Here is a 14,727-nt window from a genome sequence, read left to right as displayed (position 1 = left end):
AACCAACTTTTGGTGATATTTATCCTCTCTATTGTTTTTTTGTTCTCTATGTCATTTATTTCTGCTTTAATCCTTGTTATTTCTTTTCTTCTACTTGGTTTAGGATTGGTTTGCTGTTCATTTTCTAGCTTCTTCAGTTGATCCATTAGTTCTTTGATTTTGGCTCTTTCTTCCTTTTTAATATATGCGTTTAGTGCTATAAATTTCCCCCTCAGCACTGCTTTTGCTGCATCCCATAGGTTTTGGTATGTTGTGTTCTCATTTTCATTCGTCTCTATATATTTAGCAATTTCTCTTGCTATTTCTTCGTTAACCCACTGATTGTTTAGGAGTGTGTTGTTTAACCTCCAGGTATTTGTGAATTTTCTAACTCTCTGATGGTTATTGACTTCTAATTGTATTCCATTGTGGTCAGAGAATGTGCTTTGAATAATTTCAATCTTTTTAAATTTATTGAGGCTTGTTTTATGTCCCAGCATATGATCTATTCTGGAGAAAGTTCCATGAGCACTAGAAAAGTATGTGTATCCTGGTGATTTGGGATGTAATGTCCTGTATATGTCTGTTAAATCTAATTCATTTATCAGATTGTTTAGGTTTTCAATTTCCTTATTGGTCTTCTGTCTGGTTGATCTATCTATAGGAGAGAGTAATGTGTTGAAGTCTCCCACAATTATTGTGGAAACATCAATTGCTTCCTTTAGTTTTGCCAGTGTTTCTCTCATGTATTTTGTGGCACCTTGGTTGGGTGCATAGACATTTACGATTGTTATTTCTTCTTGCTGAATTGCCCCTTTTATTAGTACGTAGTGGCCTTCTTTGTCTCTCAAAACATCCCTGCATTTGAAGTCTATTTTATCTGAGATTAATATTGCTACACCTGCTTTCTTTTGGCTGTAGCTTGCATGAAATATTTTTTTCCATCCTTTCACTTTCAGTTTCTTTGTGTCCCTGTGTCTAAGATGAGTCTCTTGTATGCAACATATTGATGGTTCATTTTTTTTGATCCATTCTGCGAATCTATATCTTTTAATTGGGGAGTTTAATCCATTTACATTCAACGTTATCACTGTGAAGGCATTTCTTGAATCAGCCATCTTATCCTTTGGTTTGTGTTTGTCATATTTTTCCCCTCTGTCTATTAATATCCTTTAATGTACCCATACCGAATCTCTTTAGTACTGAACCTTTCTCCAAGTCTCTCTGTCCTTTCTTTGTTTCTCTGTCTGTAGGGCTTCCTTTAGTATCTCCAGTAGGGCAGGTCTCTTGTTAGCAAATTCTCTCAGCATTTGTTTGTCTGTGAAAAATTTAAGCTCTCCCTCAAATTTGAAGGAGAGCTTTGCTGGATAAAGTATTCTTGGCTGGAAATTTTTCTCACTCAGAATTTTAAATATATCGTGCCACTGCCTTCTTGCCTCCATAGTGGCTGCTGAGTAGTCACTACTTAGTCTTATGCTGTTTCCTTTGTATGTGGTGAATTACTTTTCTCTTGCTGCTTTCAGAACTTGCTCCTTCTCTTCTGTGTTTGATAGTGTGATCAGTATATGTCTCGGAGTGGGTTTATTTGGATTTATTCTATTTGGGGTTCGCTGAGCATTTATGATTTGTGTATTTATGTTGTTTAGAAGATTTGGGAAGTTTTCCCCAACAATTTCTTTGAATACTCTTCCTAGACCTTTAGCCTTTTCTTCCCCTTCTGGGACACCAATGAGTCTTGTATTTGGACGTTTCATATTATCTATCATATCCCTGAGATCCGTTTCGATTTTTTCCCCATTCTTTCTTTTGTTCTCTCATTTTCTGTTCTTTGGTCCTCAAGGAAGCTGAGTTGTTGTTCAACGTCCTCTTATCTTGTATTATGAGTAGCCAGAGTCTTTTTAATTTGGCCTACAGTTTCTTTAGTTTCCATAAGATCTTCTGTTTTTTTATTTATTCTTGCCATTTCTTCTTTGTGCTCTTCTAGGGTCTTCTTCATGTCCTTTATATCCTGTGCCATGCTCTTGTTGCCTGTCTGTAGTTCTTTGATTAATTGTCCCAAATACTGTGTGTCTTCTGATCTTTTGATTTGGATGTTTGGGTTTGGGTTCTCCATATCATCTGGTTTTATCATATGCTTCAAGATTTTCTGTTGTTTTTGGCCTCTTGGCATTTGCTTTACTTTATTCCTAATTTGTCAGAACTGCAGCTTGGTGGCATACACTTTCTCTAACTAACCAGCAGATGGCCTCCTTGAATAACCTATTTCCCTCAAGTCTGTTCTCCCCAACTTTGTCTTTGTGATGCGTGGGGGTCTGATTCTTGTGGGGTCCAATTGGTGCACCAAGTTTAGGTGTGTTGTTGGTTCTGTCCGCCCTGAATGTGGGGTGTGTGTGTGGCTGGGTGGTTAGGGAGACAGGGCAGCTTTAATAATCAAACCTCCCAGGTGTTCCTGGAGATTTAAGGCTGTTGCCAGAGTCTAAGCCTTCATTTCAGTCTCACCACAGATTGTCTCTGCCCTGACCCTCAAGTCCTTGGTATTCGCATAGGGTCTCTGGGGTTTCCAAGCGGGTCCCCTTCCCAACTGTGCTCTTCCAGGACCTCTGCTGAGGGAGGGCCGCGCCACATCACAAGTGTGCGCCAGCCTCCAGGGAAGCCCTGGGTCGCCGGGCTGTGCAGGGGTGTTCCCAGCCCGCTTCAAAGATGGTTGAATGGGATGGGTTGACTTCCCCCTTTTTTCACAGCTCTGCCCTCCCAGCTCCGGGACGTTCAGCTGTGGGTGCACTAAAGGCCACTGTACACGGCTGATATTGTGGCGTATGTGCAGTGCTGTGGGAAAGACTCCCCGTCAAACTGGGTTTCTTGGCGCGGCTCTGGGCTGTGGGTCCTGCCCCAGGCAGGAGCGTCCCTTGCCCACCGAGGGGATGGCTGCAAGGAATGCAGTTTTTTTCTCCTTTTGGCTCCCCTCTGCTCCCCTGGTCTCGATAGAATCAGCAGCGAGTGTGGGAAGGGGTATCTTCCACGCCAGACACCGAGGCGTTAGCCCAGCCCCCTTCCGCTGTGCTTCAATGTGTGGCTCTCCCTGTTGTATCTGCAGCTGCTCCCAGGCTTTTTTTTTTAAGAACTAGTCCGTCTCCAAACGCCAGCCCACCGTTTCCCCACACTGCAGCATGGCTGCCAGACTTTCAGCCGGCTTACTTACTCGTTTCAGAATGCAGGCTCCTGGTTTCACCAAATGCACGTTCCCTGTGGATTTAGCAGACCTTGTCTGGTTTGTGCTATGCTGGAAGTGGTGTTCTGGGTCACTTTCTGGTTTTTATCTAGTATTTTTCACGGAGGTGTTTTTTTGCCGTCTCACCTAGCTGCCATCTTCAACAAATGTAATCTTATAGTATTAATAACTGCAAGTATGCAACTGATTGGTTAAAAGAACAAAAAAATGAAGTAGGCTGGCTCTTTTCACACCAGCAGGCCCCACACGGCCCTTTGTGTCATGTTATAAAAATTATAAAAATAAAAGTTTTGGTGCTGAGAAAAAATTTATTTTAGTGCTAGAACTTTTGATTCCAGCAAAGTTTTACTCAAAGCTAATAAGGGTGGTGGCTAGAATGGAACTCAGCCCTTGGGACAGGCCCTCTGAGTCTTCAAGATCTAGATGGACCATCTCTGATCTATACCACAAAGGAGTCATCCAAGCACTGGGCTTACTTAGATTTGATCACTCCTTGATCTGCTGCATAACCTCCACTGGGCTTCATCTTATCAGGTGTTGAATACAAAGGATTCTTGACCTTTGTACTTCTGATGATCTTTTTAAAGGTAATTCAGTGTTATCCTGTGAGGAAAATACTATAATGTTGTGTTTCAAAGAACCTCAAGCAAGTTCTGGGTCTCAGTTTCCCCTATGTAAATTAGGTTTTAGATTAAACATCTAAATGTTCTTCCTTCTACCTTTAGGATTTTGTGTTTCTAAGATGTATAAAATTTAAAATCAAAGTAATTCTATCTTAAAATTCTTAGAAATTGTCTTACGAATATTTTTTTGTGTTGCTAGAAATATCGTAACTTTTTCAAAAACACTTTACAGTTTTTCTTAATTCTCTCAACAATCCTGTGAGGTGAGTGTTGTTTATTCCCCTCTTAGTGATCAGTCCATTAAAGCTCAGAGTGACCCTCTTGCCTAAGGTCTTGTGCTTCTGATATCTTTTGTCATCTTAGTTTTTGGATACTAAAAGGAGGAAAGCCAGTAATTAAGTTGAGTTCTGAATACCTGCCCATAAGTTTATTGGGATAAGAAAGGATATGGAACTTTTGTGCTTCTCATTTTGTTAGACTTAGTAGATAATGGACTGGCATTAGCCACTGCTAGTAAAGTTGGCTTTGTTAGTGGTTTCAATCTGATCTTTCACCTAAAGGACCTGCTTCACACCACCAAGCGTCGGGATGTTCTGCTTAGTGAACAGACCAGGCTCCAGAAGGACATCAGTGAACAGATAAAAAAGGCTGAAGACTGTCAAAGAGAAGGAGAGACAAAACAGCAACAACTTCAAGTCCTTCAGAATGAAATGGAAAAAAACAAGCTCAAACTAGTCCAACAAGAAATGGTACTACATAATTATGGTTTTATGTAAAGGAAAGCTTTTTGCCACCAATGTGAGCTTTTTTTAAGCTGCTGAGAGGGACTAGTCTTCCCTTAAGTGCCCTGTGTAAGCAGGTAGATTTTACACCAACTGTTTGAATCTCTTGGTGTCAGTGCTCATGGACTATTGGTCCTGTAAAGAATCTTAATGTCATTTGCTGTTTGAATCCCCTCGTCACCTCGCTGACCAAATAGTTTTCCAGTCCCTGCTTAATCACTTTTGTAAAGAGAACTCCCTCTCTGGCACAGTGGGCTATTTTCTATTGAACTGGAATCTGTTTTATGTCCATGAAATTTCCTTCATCTGGAGCATTATTTGTTAGTTTATGATTAACTAAGGTTGTTCTCTGTTAAGATGTTTCAAAAACTCCAGAAAGAGAGAAAAAGTGAAGAAGAAAGATTTGAAGCCAGTAATCTGACACTGAAGGAACAGCAACAACAGCTGGAAAAGGAATTAACAGACCAGAAGAGCAAACTGGAACAAGTCGTTACGAAGGTATTGGTGGCTGAAGAACGTGTCAAGACTCTGCAGGAAGAGGAGAGGTGGAGTGAAACCCTGGAGAAGACACTCTCCCAAACTAGTACGTATTCTGGAACATTGCACTGATGTGGGAGGGCTCAGCTGTTGTCTTGTAAACCGTGTAAAGGAGACCCAGGCCCCAGGCAGGAGAAGCAAAGCAGGAAGTATGTGACCTCATTTGATCCTCATAGCCCTATGAGAGATGAGGAAACAGGCTAAGAAATGAAGGGAATTTGTATCTTTATGGAGATGGGATTCGATCCTGGGGACTGATTCTCAAGTCTTTTACTTTACCATTTTCCCCTCTTTAAGAATGCCATCTCAAGAAAGTGGAACATTAAGGCAAAGCAGTGCCAAAAGATAACTCTGAAGGTTTCTATGAAGTACATAAAATAAGAACTTTGGGGACAGTGATCTCAATAAATAGAAAATAATAATAACAATCCTACTTCTGTCCAAATTTGACCTAGTAAAGGGTATCAAATACAGGTATTTGCCTTTGAATAAATGTACTCTCTTGAACCATATATAAATGAAATTGACATAAAGATCCAGGATAAGCATTGTTCTGACACCAATAAGTAATTTATCTCTTTCTTAAGCTATAAGGTTTAATATGTTCAGAAAATGTTTTCCCTCCTAGTAAACTTAGTGGATTTGGGGATCTGAAAAGGTTATTATTCCTCTTTACCTAGGAACTCTTGATAAACCCAGACCAAGTCTTCCCATTATGAAAATGAAACTTAAATAGCAGAATGTGACCATACAAGTGGTGTTGAAAAGTGAGATCTGGGCAAATATTACTCTTAATAGGGTGATTAGAAAAATCCATTTAAAATAAAATCATTTGTAAGTGTTGTCTGTTGGTACTCACTGTGTACCATGTCTTTGCATACATAATTCTCCCTGAACACCAGGTGATAGGTTCCTCATCTGTAAAATGGGGTTCATGCCAATGTAGGAATGGACACCAAATCCTGTGTGCTTTCCACTGCAAGTGCCTTCTGTGAAGGAAGTAGTACACATGTGCCTCCCTTTATTAAAATCAGTTTTTAAAAACATTTCAGTAGCCTGTTCCTTGTGCCCCTGTGCCTCAGGATTGGTGCTATGTTTACTCTCATTTGTCTCAAAGACTTGAAAAGGAAAATGATAGTTGCCTGTAATTTTGAATTCAGATTCTCCAGGAAACAACTGCTTTAAGAGGCACTTTTATTGTGTCTTTATTCAGACCCCTGGTGTGGGTCGGGGAGGACTTGTAAGCCTCAGCTGTGGAGGAAAGTGCCTGAGTGGGTGGCTTGTTAGTTATGTAATCTACCCACAGCCAGCCTAGGGCCTCTGGCTGACCTACCAAGACTGTTCATTTCAGAACGTCAGCTTTCAGAACGGGATCAGCAATTAATGGAAAAGTCAAATGAGCTTCTGGTTCTCCAGAAAGAGATGGACTCTATGAGGGCAGACTTCAGCCTCCTGCGGAACCAATTCTTGACAGAAAGAAAGAAAGCCGAGAAGCAGGTTGCCAGCCTGAAGGAAGCGCTCAAGACGCAGCGAAGCCAGCTAGAGAAAAATCTTCTTGTGAGTACCTGCTGCCCTGGCAGTTTTTGTGGAGTAATAATGCATTAAAATTTTTAAACTAAAACACTGCTTCGATATAAAAGTAAAGAAATCACCCATGAACCCAGCACTTAACTATTGTTATTTGTCTATTTTATGCATAATCTGTTCTTTAGGCCAATGGTAGTTTTTTTCTGAGACTTGACTCCCAGAGGCCTCCGTCTGGCTGGGGAGACAGTCATGTGAACTATGTCAGCACAAAGCAGAGCGCATTCCCAGCTAGCAACCTTCTGCATACATTCAACTGTGGGGTGGGGAGGAGGGTGTTGGAGAAAGCGTCTGAAGGCATTTTTACACAGCTGCAGTCAGTGCTCACACATTTTTCTCATCCTACCCTTTTTGTTCAGCATTAGCTTTAATTAATCATTGTCCTCAACCCAGGAAGCTCAGTTTACCATGCTTTATCCCTGAAATAAATTTTTGTAAGTGACATTCAGATGAGTTCTACAGAGTGGGGTGAAATTTGCCAACACCCTCTGGAGGAATTAATGAAGCCGTATTGTGTAAAAGGCACTTTACATACCATATGTTTCCCGATGTACTTACAAGGTGATTATATAGCATACAGATGTCTAAATGTTAACCTTCCCAATAACCCTATGATGATAGGTGTTATTATTCCCATTTTAAAGATAATTAGTGATTAGTGGAGACTCAGGGAAAAGTAACTTACTGTTAAAGATAATGCTGCAAATCTAGGATTCAGACTTTGGGACAACAAACTCTGACCCAGATGCTTCCAGGACAAGTTAGACAGATATAATTATCCCCATTTTACAGCTAGAGAAGTGGAGGCCTAGGTGGGAAATGAAGTTAGAGCTAGTGTGTAAGCAAGCCAGCAACCCACACCTCCACAGCTGAACCTCAGTCATTTCTCTCCTTGTACTGTACTAGGAGCAAAAACAGGAGAACAGCTGCATGCAGAAGGAAATGGCAACGATTGAGCAGGTGGCCCAGGATAACCATGAGCGGGCCAAGCGCCTGATGAATGAACTCCACCAGATGCAGCAAGAGTACATGGAGCTCAAGAAGCAGGTGTGTGTATGTGTCTAGGCATCCCAGCTGACTGGCCTGGGACAGAGGACTCTCTCATTCCCCACAGAGCTCAGAAATTTTATTGTTTTTAATAACCCTTTTAAGAGAGGCATAGCTGTGTAGAAATTGTGAAAAGCTGATTTTAAGAATGTTCTTTAAGTCAAGTCTGTTTTTCCAGTTTTAAAATTTAGAAACATATCTCCACAAGAAAACACTACTTGTCAAAGTACAATTTTCTTTAAAAAATGTTTTATTGTGCTAATATATATACAACATAAAATTTCCCATTTAACTACTTCCAGGTATACAATTCAGTGGTTTTAATTACATTCAGAATGTTGTGCTATCATCATCATCCATTACCAAAACTTTTGCAACACTCTGAATAGAAACTCTGTATCCATTAAACATTAACTCCCCAATCCTGTCCCAGTAACCTGTACTCTACTTTCTGTATCTATGAATATACATATTCTAAATATTTTCTATGTGAATTCATAAACATTGTCCTTTTGTATCTGGCTTATTTTACTCAACATGTTTTCGAGGTACATCCATGTTGTCACATGTATCAGAACATTCCTTTTTTATGGCTGAATAATACTCCATTGTTACGTGTATACCACATTTTGTTTTATCCATTCATCTGTTGATGCACTCTTAGATTGCTTCCACCTTTTGGCAGTTGTGCATAGTGCTGCTGTGAACAATGATATACATATTATCTGTTTTGAGTCCCTGCTTTCAGTTCTTTGTGGTATATACCAAGAAGTGGAATTGCCAGGTGATGTGATGATTCTGTGTTTAACTTTTTGAGGAACCGCCAAACTGTTTTCAAAATATACTTGTAAAATTCTCAAGTTTCACAAGCTTAGATTTTGAAAGAAAAATGGTAATGCTTCAGTGTAGAATTTTATTATGTCCCAAAGAACTAAGTTGAAAAGTTAGATTTTATGCCAGATACAAGTCTATGTGTACCAAACCTCCAGGCAAGAGAAAATGGTTCCAGGGCAAACCTTTGATATATGTGATGTTACCAGACTGAGTATGTGAAAGCAGTTCACACTTGGAATGGTAAAATCTCTAATCCCTTCAGCCATCATCAGCACCTGAGCCACTTCTGAACTCAAGTTGGGCTGCTGTGGCCCCACTACATTTTGTCCTTTGGGACCACGCCATGTTTCATCTGTGCTTCCAGGGTCCTGCACACACCCTTTGGTTCAAAATCAAACAAAAAAACTTTTATTTAAAGTCTTCAAGCTCTTAGTGATTCTAGATGCCTCTGCCAACTTGGTAGGGCTATTAGCAGTAGGTTTGAGTGTAATATCTTTGCTAAACTTTTTATGGGAAGGGCCACATAGAGTAGTCTCAGGTATTAAATACAATCTGTAACACTTCAGAAAACCTCTAGACTGCCCAAGCCACCAGATTCTTCACTTACAAAATGAAAGTATTTGACCAGATTATTTCTAAGGCCTCTTCCAGCATTAATATTTATAAAGTCTAGATCACTTACGACTTGTTTCAGTAACTGTTCCTTTACTCATTGGAGGTTTAATTATCTTAGTTGCCATTATATTGGGTACCAGTAGGTGTTTCATGTAAATTCTCATTTAGTTCTTACAATTCTGAAAGGGAGGTACTTCCATGTATAGATGAAATAATGGAAGTTCAGAAATTAGCTAACTTGTCCTAAGTCATACTGGTATTGTTTACTGGAAATAAAATTGGAATCCAGCTCTAACGCCAGAGATTGACTTCTACAGAATAATAAACCTTCAAGAAACCTTGTGCATATGCTTTTCACAACTAAAGTTGCTCTAATCAAAATGACAATAAAATCACTTACCTGGTAGCTTATGATACTTGAGTATTTGAAAATTTCGAAGTTTTTACAGTTCTGATCATCACAGTAGTTGACATTTGTACATCTTTAAATACATGATACATTACAGAGCTCAATTCCAAGTAAATCCCAAACTTTACACAATGGGATTTACTATTTAACTCTCTCTCACTTTTTAGATGGCAAATCAAAAAGATTTGGAGAAAAGACAAATGGAAATCAGTGAAGCAATGAGGACACTTAAGTCCGAGGTGAAAGATGAAATAAGAACCAGCCTTAAGAATCTCAACCAGTTTCTTCCAGAACTACCAGCAGATCTGGAAGCTATTTTGGAAAGAAATGAAAACCTGGAAGAGTTGGAAAGCTTGAAAGAGAATTTCCCATTCACCATGAATGAGAGACCACCACCTTTTGAAGAAAAACTGAACTTTTCCCAAGTTCACATAATGGTAAGGATTGATCCTGCTCTTCCCTGGACTTCAGAGAAAGATAATGTGGGATTCTGAAAGATTGATTCCCACCCTCCCCCAGATAAGCTAAACAATAGATTTAGAGATCGTGGGGGAGGAGGAAGGAAAGACTGGGTATTTGGTGACTTATTGACATCTCCTCTTTCCCTATGAAAAGGATGAACACTGGCGTGGAGAAGCACTCCGAGAGAAACTGCGTCACCGTGAAGATCGACTCAAGGTTGACCTTTTAAAAAAACAAAAACACAGTATGAAATGCTGGGCACATTGGGGAAAGTGAGGGAAACTTCTTATATTCACATACTGCTCTCTCAGTCACTCCTTTACAGCACTCAAAGCAGTTTTACAGATTAATATGATTAAACAGAGAGAAGTTGGCATCACACAGTTAGGAAATGGGTCAGGGTCAGTGTTCATTACCATATCTTCTGGTGTTAAGTCCATTGTTCTTTAAACTATATAATGCTGCTGTGCTTTAACTAAAACTGACAGAACCTAAGTATTTGAGACAGGAATTGAGCAATGATAAACAATAAGGAGATCACAGACCAGTGGTTGGGGGAAGGATTAGGTATACTGGAAAAGTAGGCTTGGGCATCAGATAAGAAGTTATCAGGAGCAAAACATTTTAAACTTGAGGGCACTGTGGTACGTCTAGGGAAAGATAGCTATAGGCAGCTGAAAAAAGGAGTCTAGGATTCAGAGGTCAGTGTTGACCTAAAGATTTGGGAGTTACGAGTTTATATAAACAACTGTATGATGATAACTGTAAACAATTGATTATATACTTTTGATACTGTATATGGTACATGAATATACATCACTAAAATTGCATTTTAAAAGAGTATATGTAAGTGGTAGCTGAAATATGAGAGTGAATGGAGAACAAGAGGGCAGGATACATTTTTGGGGAATGGCTGAGGGACAGTGCTGCAGTAGTAAGGGGAGTCCCATGCCATCCAATGGTAGCCTCCAGCCATATGTGTCTACTTAAACTAATTACAATTACATAAAATTAAAAATTCTATTCCTCAGTTGTCACATTTCAAGAGCATTTTCAGCAGCCATTCCTATCCTAAAAAAATATATTGCAGGAGCTGCTAGATGGATATTCTCCATGCATAAGCTTTTACCACTTTTTTGTCATTAACTCAGTCATTTACTTAGTCTAGCTCTGATTTGCCTATCAAATGTTAAACACAAGGAAGCTGAGTAATAGTTCTGGTATATTTCTTTGGTATAAAACCTTATATTTAATCTTAACATTTTTCAGGCTCAACTTAGACAGTGTATGTCCAAGCAGGCAGAAGTATTAATTAAAGGAAAGCAACAGACAGAGGGCACTTTACACAGCTTGAGAAGACAAGTTGATGCCTTAGGGGAACTGGTCACAAGCACCTCTGTCAATTCAACATCCCTGTCACCCAGTGTCTCTCAGATGGAGTCTTCACTTGTTGAGGACTCTCAACTTGGACAAAGCCAGGTAAGAGGAAGCTCTTAACAAGGGTTTTGATATATTTCATGTAAGCTTTGTAAGCTTTGGGCTTTGTAATCTAGAGATTTAGAACATAAATGCCACCTTCAAATCTCTGGAAAACTTGTCTTAGGAAAGACATTTTTTCATGATCCTTGGGAAGACTGGAACCAACTGGTTGGTAGATATAAAAACTGATGGCTTGGGAAATAGACTAGAATTGGAGATTAGATGATGACTTGATCAATATGAAGAGCTGACCTATAAGAGTCAATTTGAGTCCAAGTTTAATTAATCTGTCTTCCTATGTCTTGAGGAAAACAACGAACTATGCCTACTATTATTCCTCAACAAATGTGATATGCAGACTTTGGCTTTTAACCTGTAAACCTGTTAAAAAATAAAAATTAAAAAAAAAACTCTGAATTTTATTTTAAGGTTTTTTGTACGAGACTTAGATAAGGTTAATAACTAATTCAGAAGGAACATGAAATTTACTCTGAACAGGTAAACCATGACAATGTCAGAGACAGAGAATAATTAGCTTCCATTTTTGAGCACTTACAGACGTAAAGAACTATGCTAAACATTTAATAGATTTAATCCCTGGGAGATAGGAATTATTCCCTTTTATATAAATAAATTGTATAAAATTTGTCACAGCAAATAACAAAACCAAGACATGGAGGGTAATCTATGTTCTTTGCCATGGAGCAGTATATTGTATTGGTTGAGCCATAAGGAACATTCAAGGACAACTGCCTCTTTAATAGGCCCAGGAAGGCAAGAGACTTCAAAGTCACACTGTTAATTAGTAGCAGAGCCAAGTTAGGTAAAGTCCAAAACCATCACAGGCCTCAGGACAGGGCTTTGGGTAGAGAATGGAAGAGGCACTGGCATTGAAAAATAGGTAGGGTTTGGAGGCAAGACAGCCCAGCATAGTGGGAGAGGAGTACTTGTCAAGTCATCATTTGAAGGTGAAAGCCAGAAGAGTCCAGGTGTTCTAAGGCAACAGCAGGAGTTAGAGGCATGATGGGTAAGAGTGAGAGTGTTAGAATTTAGTAGTCTAGGATTGCAATAAGGCCTGTGTGGGATAAAAGCCTGAACTAGGTTGGAATAGGGGGCTGACTTCTTAGGTTCTAACTCTATCTCCCTTCTTTTCAGAGCTCCTTCCGACAAGTTCTACAAGGTCCACCAGTATCACCAGACAGTTACCTACCTTGATGCCGTTCCCAGGGTACGTGTAGAAGTCTAGCACTTTCAATGGGAAGATCTTGAATTCTAGTTTATACAAAAACTGTCCCTGAAGAAAAATAATCTTTTCTCTTAGATAATTTTGTACAGCAGTTGCTCTTAAAGCATTTTCCAGAAAGATGCTCAACTATGTATTTTACCTGTTAGCCACCAGGCTATCACTTGGTTCTGTTAGTTTATTTAAAACCCGCTTTTACTATTTCAAGTATTTAATTCATCCTTTGTACCTTTTTGTCTTTCTGTAGGAAAAGAACGGCTCAGCCAGATGAGGAATACAACTTTGCATAAATACATCTGAGGAATTACCTTCTCTACTACCTCACTAACTTCATAGTTGAAATACCACTCAAGTTTTTAGCAAGATCCAGGGACTTGGGAAGCTGAAATCCCACTGTAGTTAATTTTGTTTGTACCATTAATGCCAAGGTCTTTGTAAATCACATATACATATGGGAACTGTTCTATACAGTTTAAACCAGGGTCCTTAAAAACTGAAGTTTTTGTTGTTTTTTTTTAATCTTTGAAGTGTTTTTTATAAAACCATTGCCAATTTTAACTGCTCATTTGAATCTATAAACTGGTAAATCTATAGTTAAAAGATGAATTTAAGCCTCCATTTATATAATGTCAAGAATTATTTTTGGAGTTTGCTTAAATTCTATTTTCATATGAAAATAAAAGATAGAACAAATTTTGGCCTATCATCTGACTTCTCATTTAACATATCAATCTATTGTGTAAAGCCTTCCAAATTTTTACCTTAATTCCAAGAGAATGACAAGTATTTCAAATGGTCTTCCATCTTCTGCCTGGAGGTTGAAGTATGTTGTACCTATTACTAAATATATTCATCATTTGGAAATATCTATTATAAAACGTATACTTCAGATGCTTTTCCTAAGCCAGAAATACTGTTTGTGTGGTGGAAAATAAGAAGAACTTTGTACTTTGAAGAGTCTGACCTAGTGGTAAATTCAACTGTATTCAGATTTTTTAATTTTTGAACTATTATGATTAAGGGCTCAATTCCATGATCTGTATACATTACTTCTTTAAAAACAAAAATAGAAACTACAGTCACAGTTGTGTGGCAATAAGAGTTATTCCCAAGGGGTGAGTGAAGTATGAAACTACATGTAATAGATTAGGTTTTAAAATATTCCCAAGAACTCTTTTTCCAGGCCACCTAGCAGCTTTTAGAGCCTTAACAGATATGCCTGGTTACTACAGTACAGAATAGCACAGTACAGTAATCCCTCACCACCTAATGAGTTTATATTCCTAAAGAGTGGTGTCTGGCTAGAACTGGACCATCAAAGAACGGGATAAATATAATTACAATAAAGACACTAGAAACACATAAAATGTATTAACATACAATGAATAAGTTCTATAAAGCATCTACTTCCAAAACAAAAATTAATTTGTTAATGACCTTTGTATTTACGTTTTCCTTTGTTTCATTTTCTAGGCTGTTCACAATTATTGAGATCCTTCAGAGGCACATTTTTCTGGGCCTGTTCTGTCCATGTGCTGGATGAGGGTAAAATATCCTCTCTATATTGTCACACAAACCTACTCGACTATCATATGAACAGGATTGGAAGGCAATCATTTGGTCTTCTGGTAAAGGGACTGAACTGAACCATATCTATAAAAGATCACACTTAAACCAAAGGGCTTATGGGTTTAAAAAAAAAAGTTATCAAAATTATGGCCTTGAAGAATTGGAGAGGTGAAGTAATATATGAAGCTAAATAAATGGTTTCAAAAGACATCTTTTCAAAGAAACTTTACTACCTCTAACTAGTATGTGAACAACACAACCAAAAAAAAAAACATGATTACCACAACAAACACTTCATCGTCCATGAAAAAATACATGAACCAGGTACTGGGATG

The 14,727-nt window shown here is 38.7% G+C and overlaps 1 protein-coding gene across 8 annotated transcripts in view; it reads left to right on the top strand.

Moving 5' to 3' along the window:
- CNTRL (centriolin) overlaps positions 1-14,664 on the top strand; it is a 112,942-nt gene extending 98,278 nt beyond the window's left edge. For all 8 annotated transcript variants that reach the window (XM_037798333.1, XM_037798332.1, XM_037798335.1 and 5 more), the window contains 9 exons: positions 4,392-4,580; positions 4,971-5,196; positions 6,502-6,707; positions 7,641-7,781; positions 9,807-10,076; positions 10,255-10,317; positions 11,371-11,580; positions 12,736-12,808; positions 13,071-14,664. In XM_037798333.1, coding sequence (XP_037654261.1) covers positions 4,392-4,580; positions 4,971-5,196; positions 6,502-6,707; positions 7,641-7,781; positions 9,807-10,076; positions 10,255-10,317; positions 11,371-11,580; positions 12,736-12,795 — 1,365 coding nt within the window. In that variant the 3' untranslated portion in view covers positions 12,796-12,808; positions 13,071-14,664. The remainder of the gene's footprint in view (positions 1-4,391; positions 4,581-4,970; positions 5,197-6,501; positions 6,708-7,640; positions 7,782-9,806; positions 10,077-10,254; positions 10,318-11,370; positions 11,581-12,735; positions 12,809-13,070) is intronic.
- Positions 14,665-14,727: the final 63 nt, after the last annotated feature.

Source organism: Choloepus didactylus, chromosome 10, assembly GCF_015220235.1.
Source record: "Choloepus didactylus isolate mChoDid1 chromosome 10, mChoDid1.pri, whole genome shotgun sequence".
Classification (NCBI taxonomy): domain Eukaryota; kingdom Metazoa; phylum Chordata; class Mammalia; order Pilosa; family Megalonychidae; genus Choloepus; species Choloepus didactylus.
This window is presented reverse-complemented; position numbering and strand designations above follow the sequence as displayed.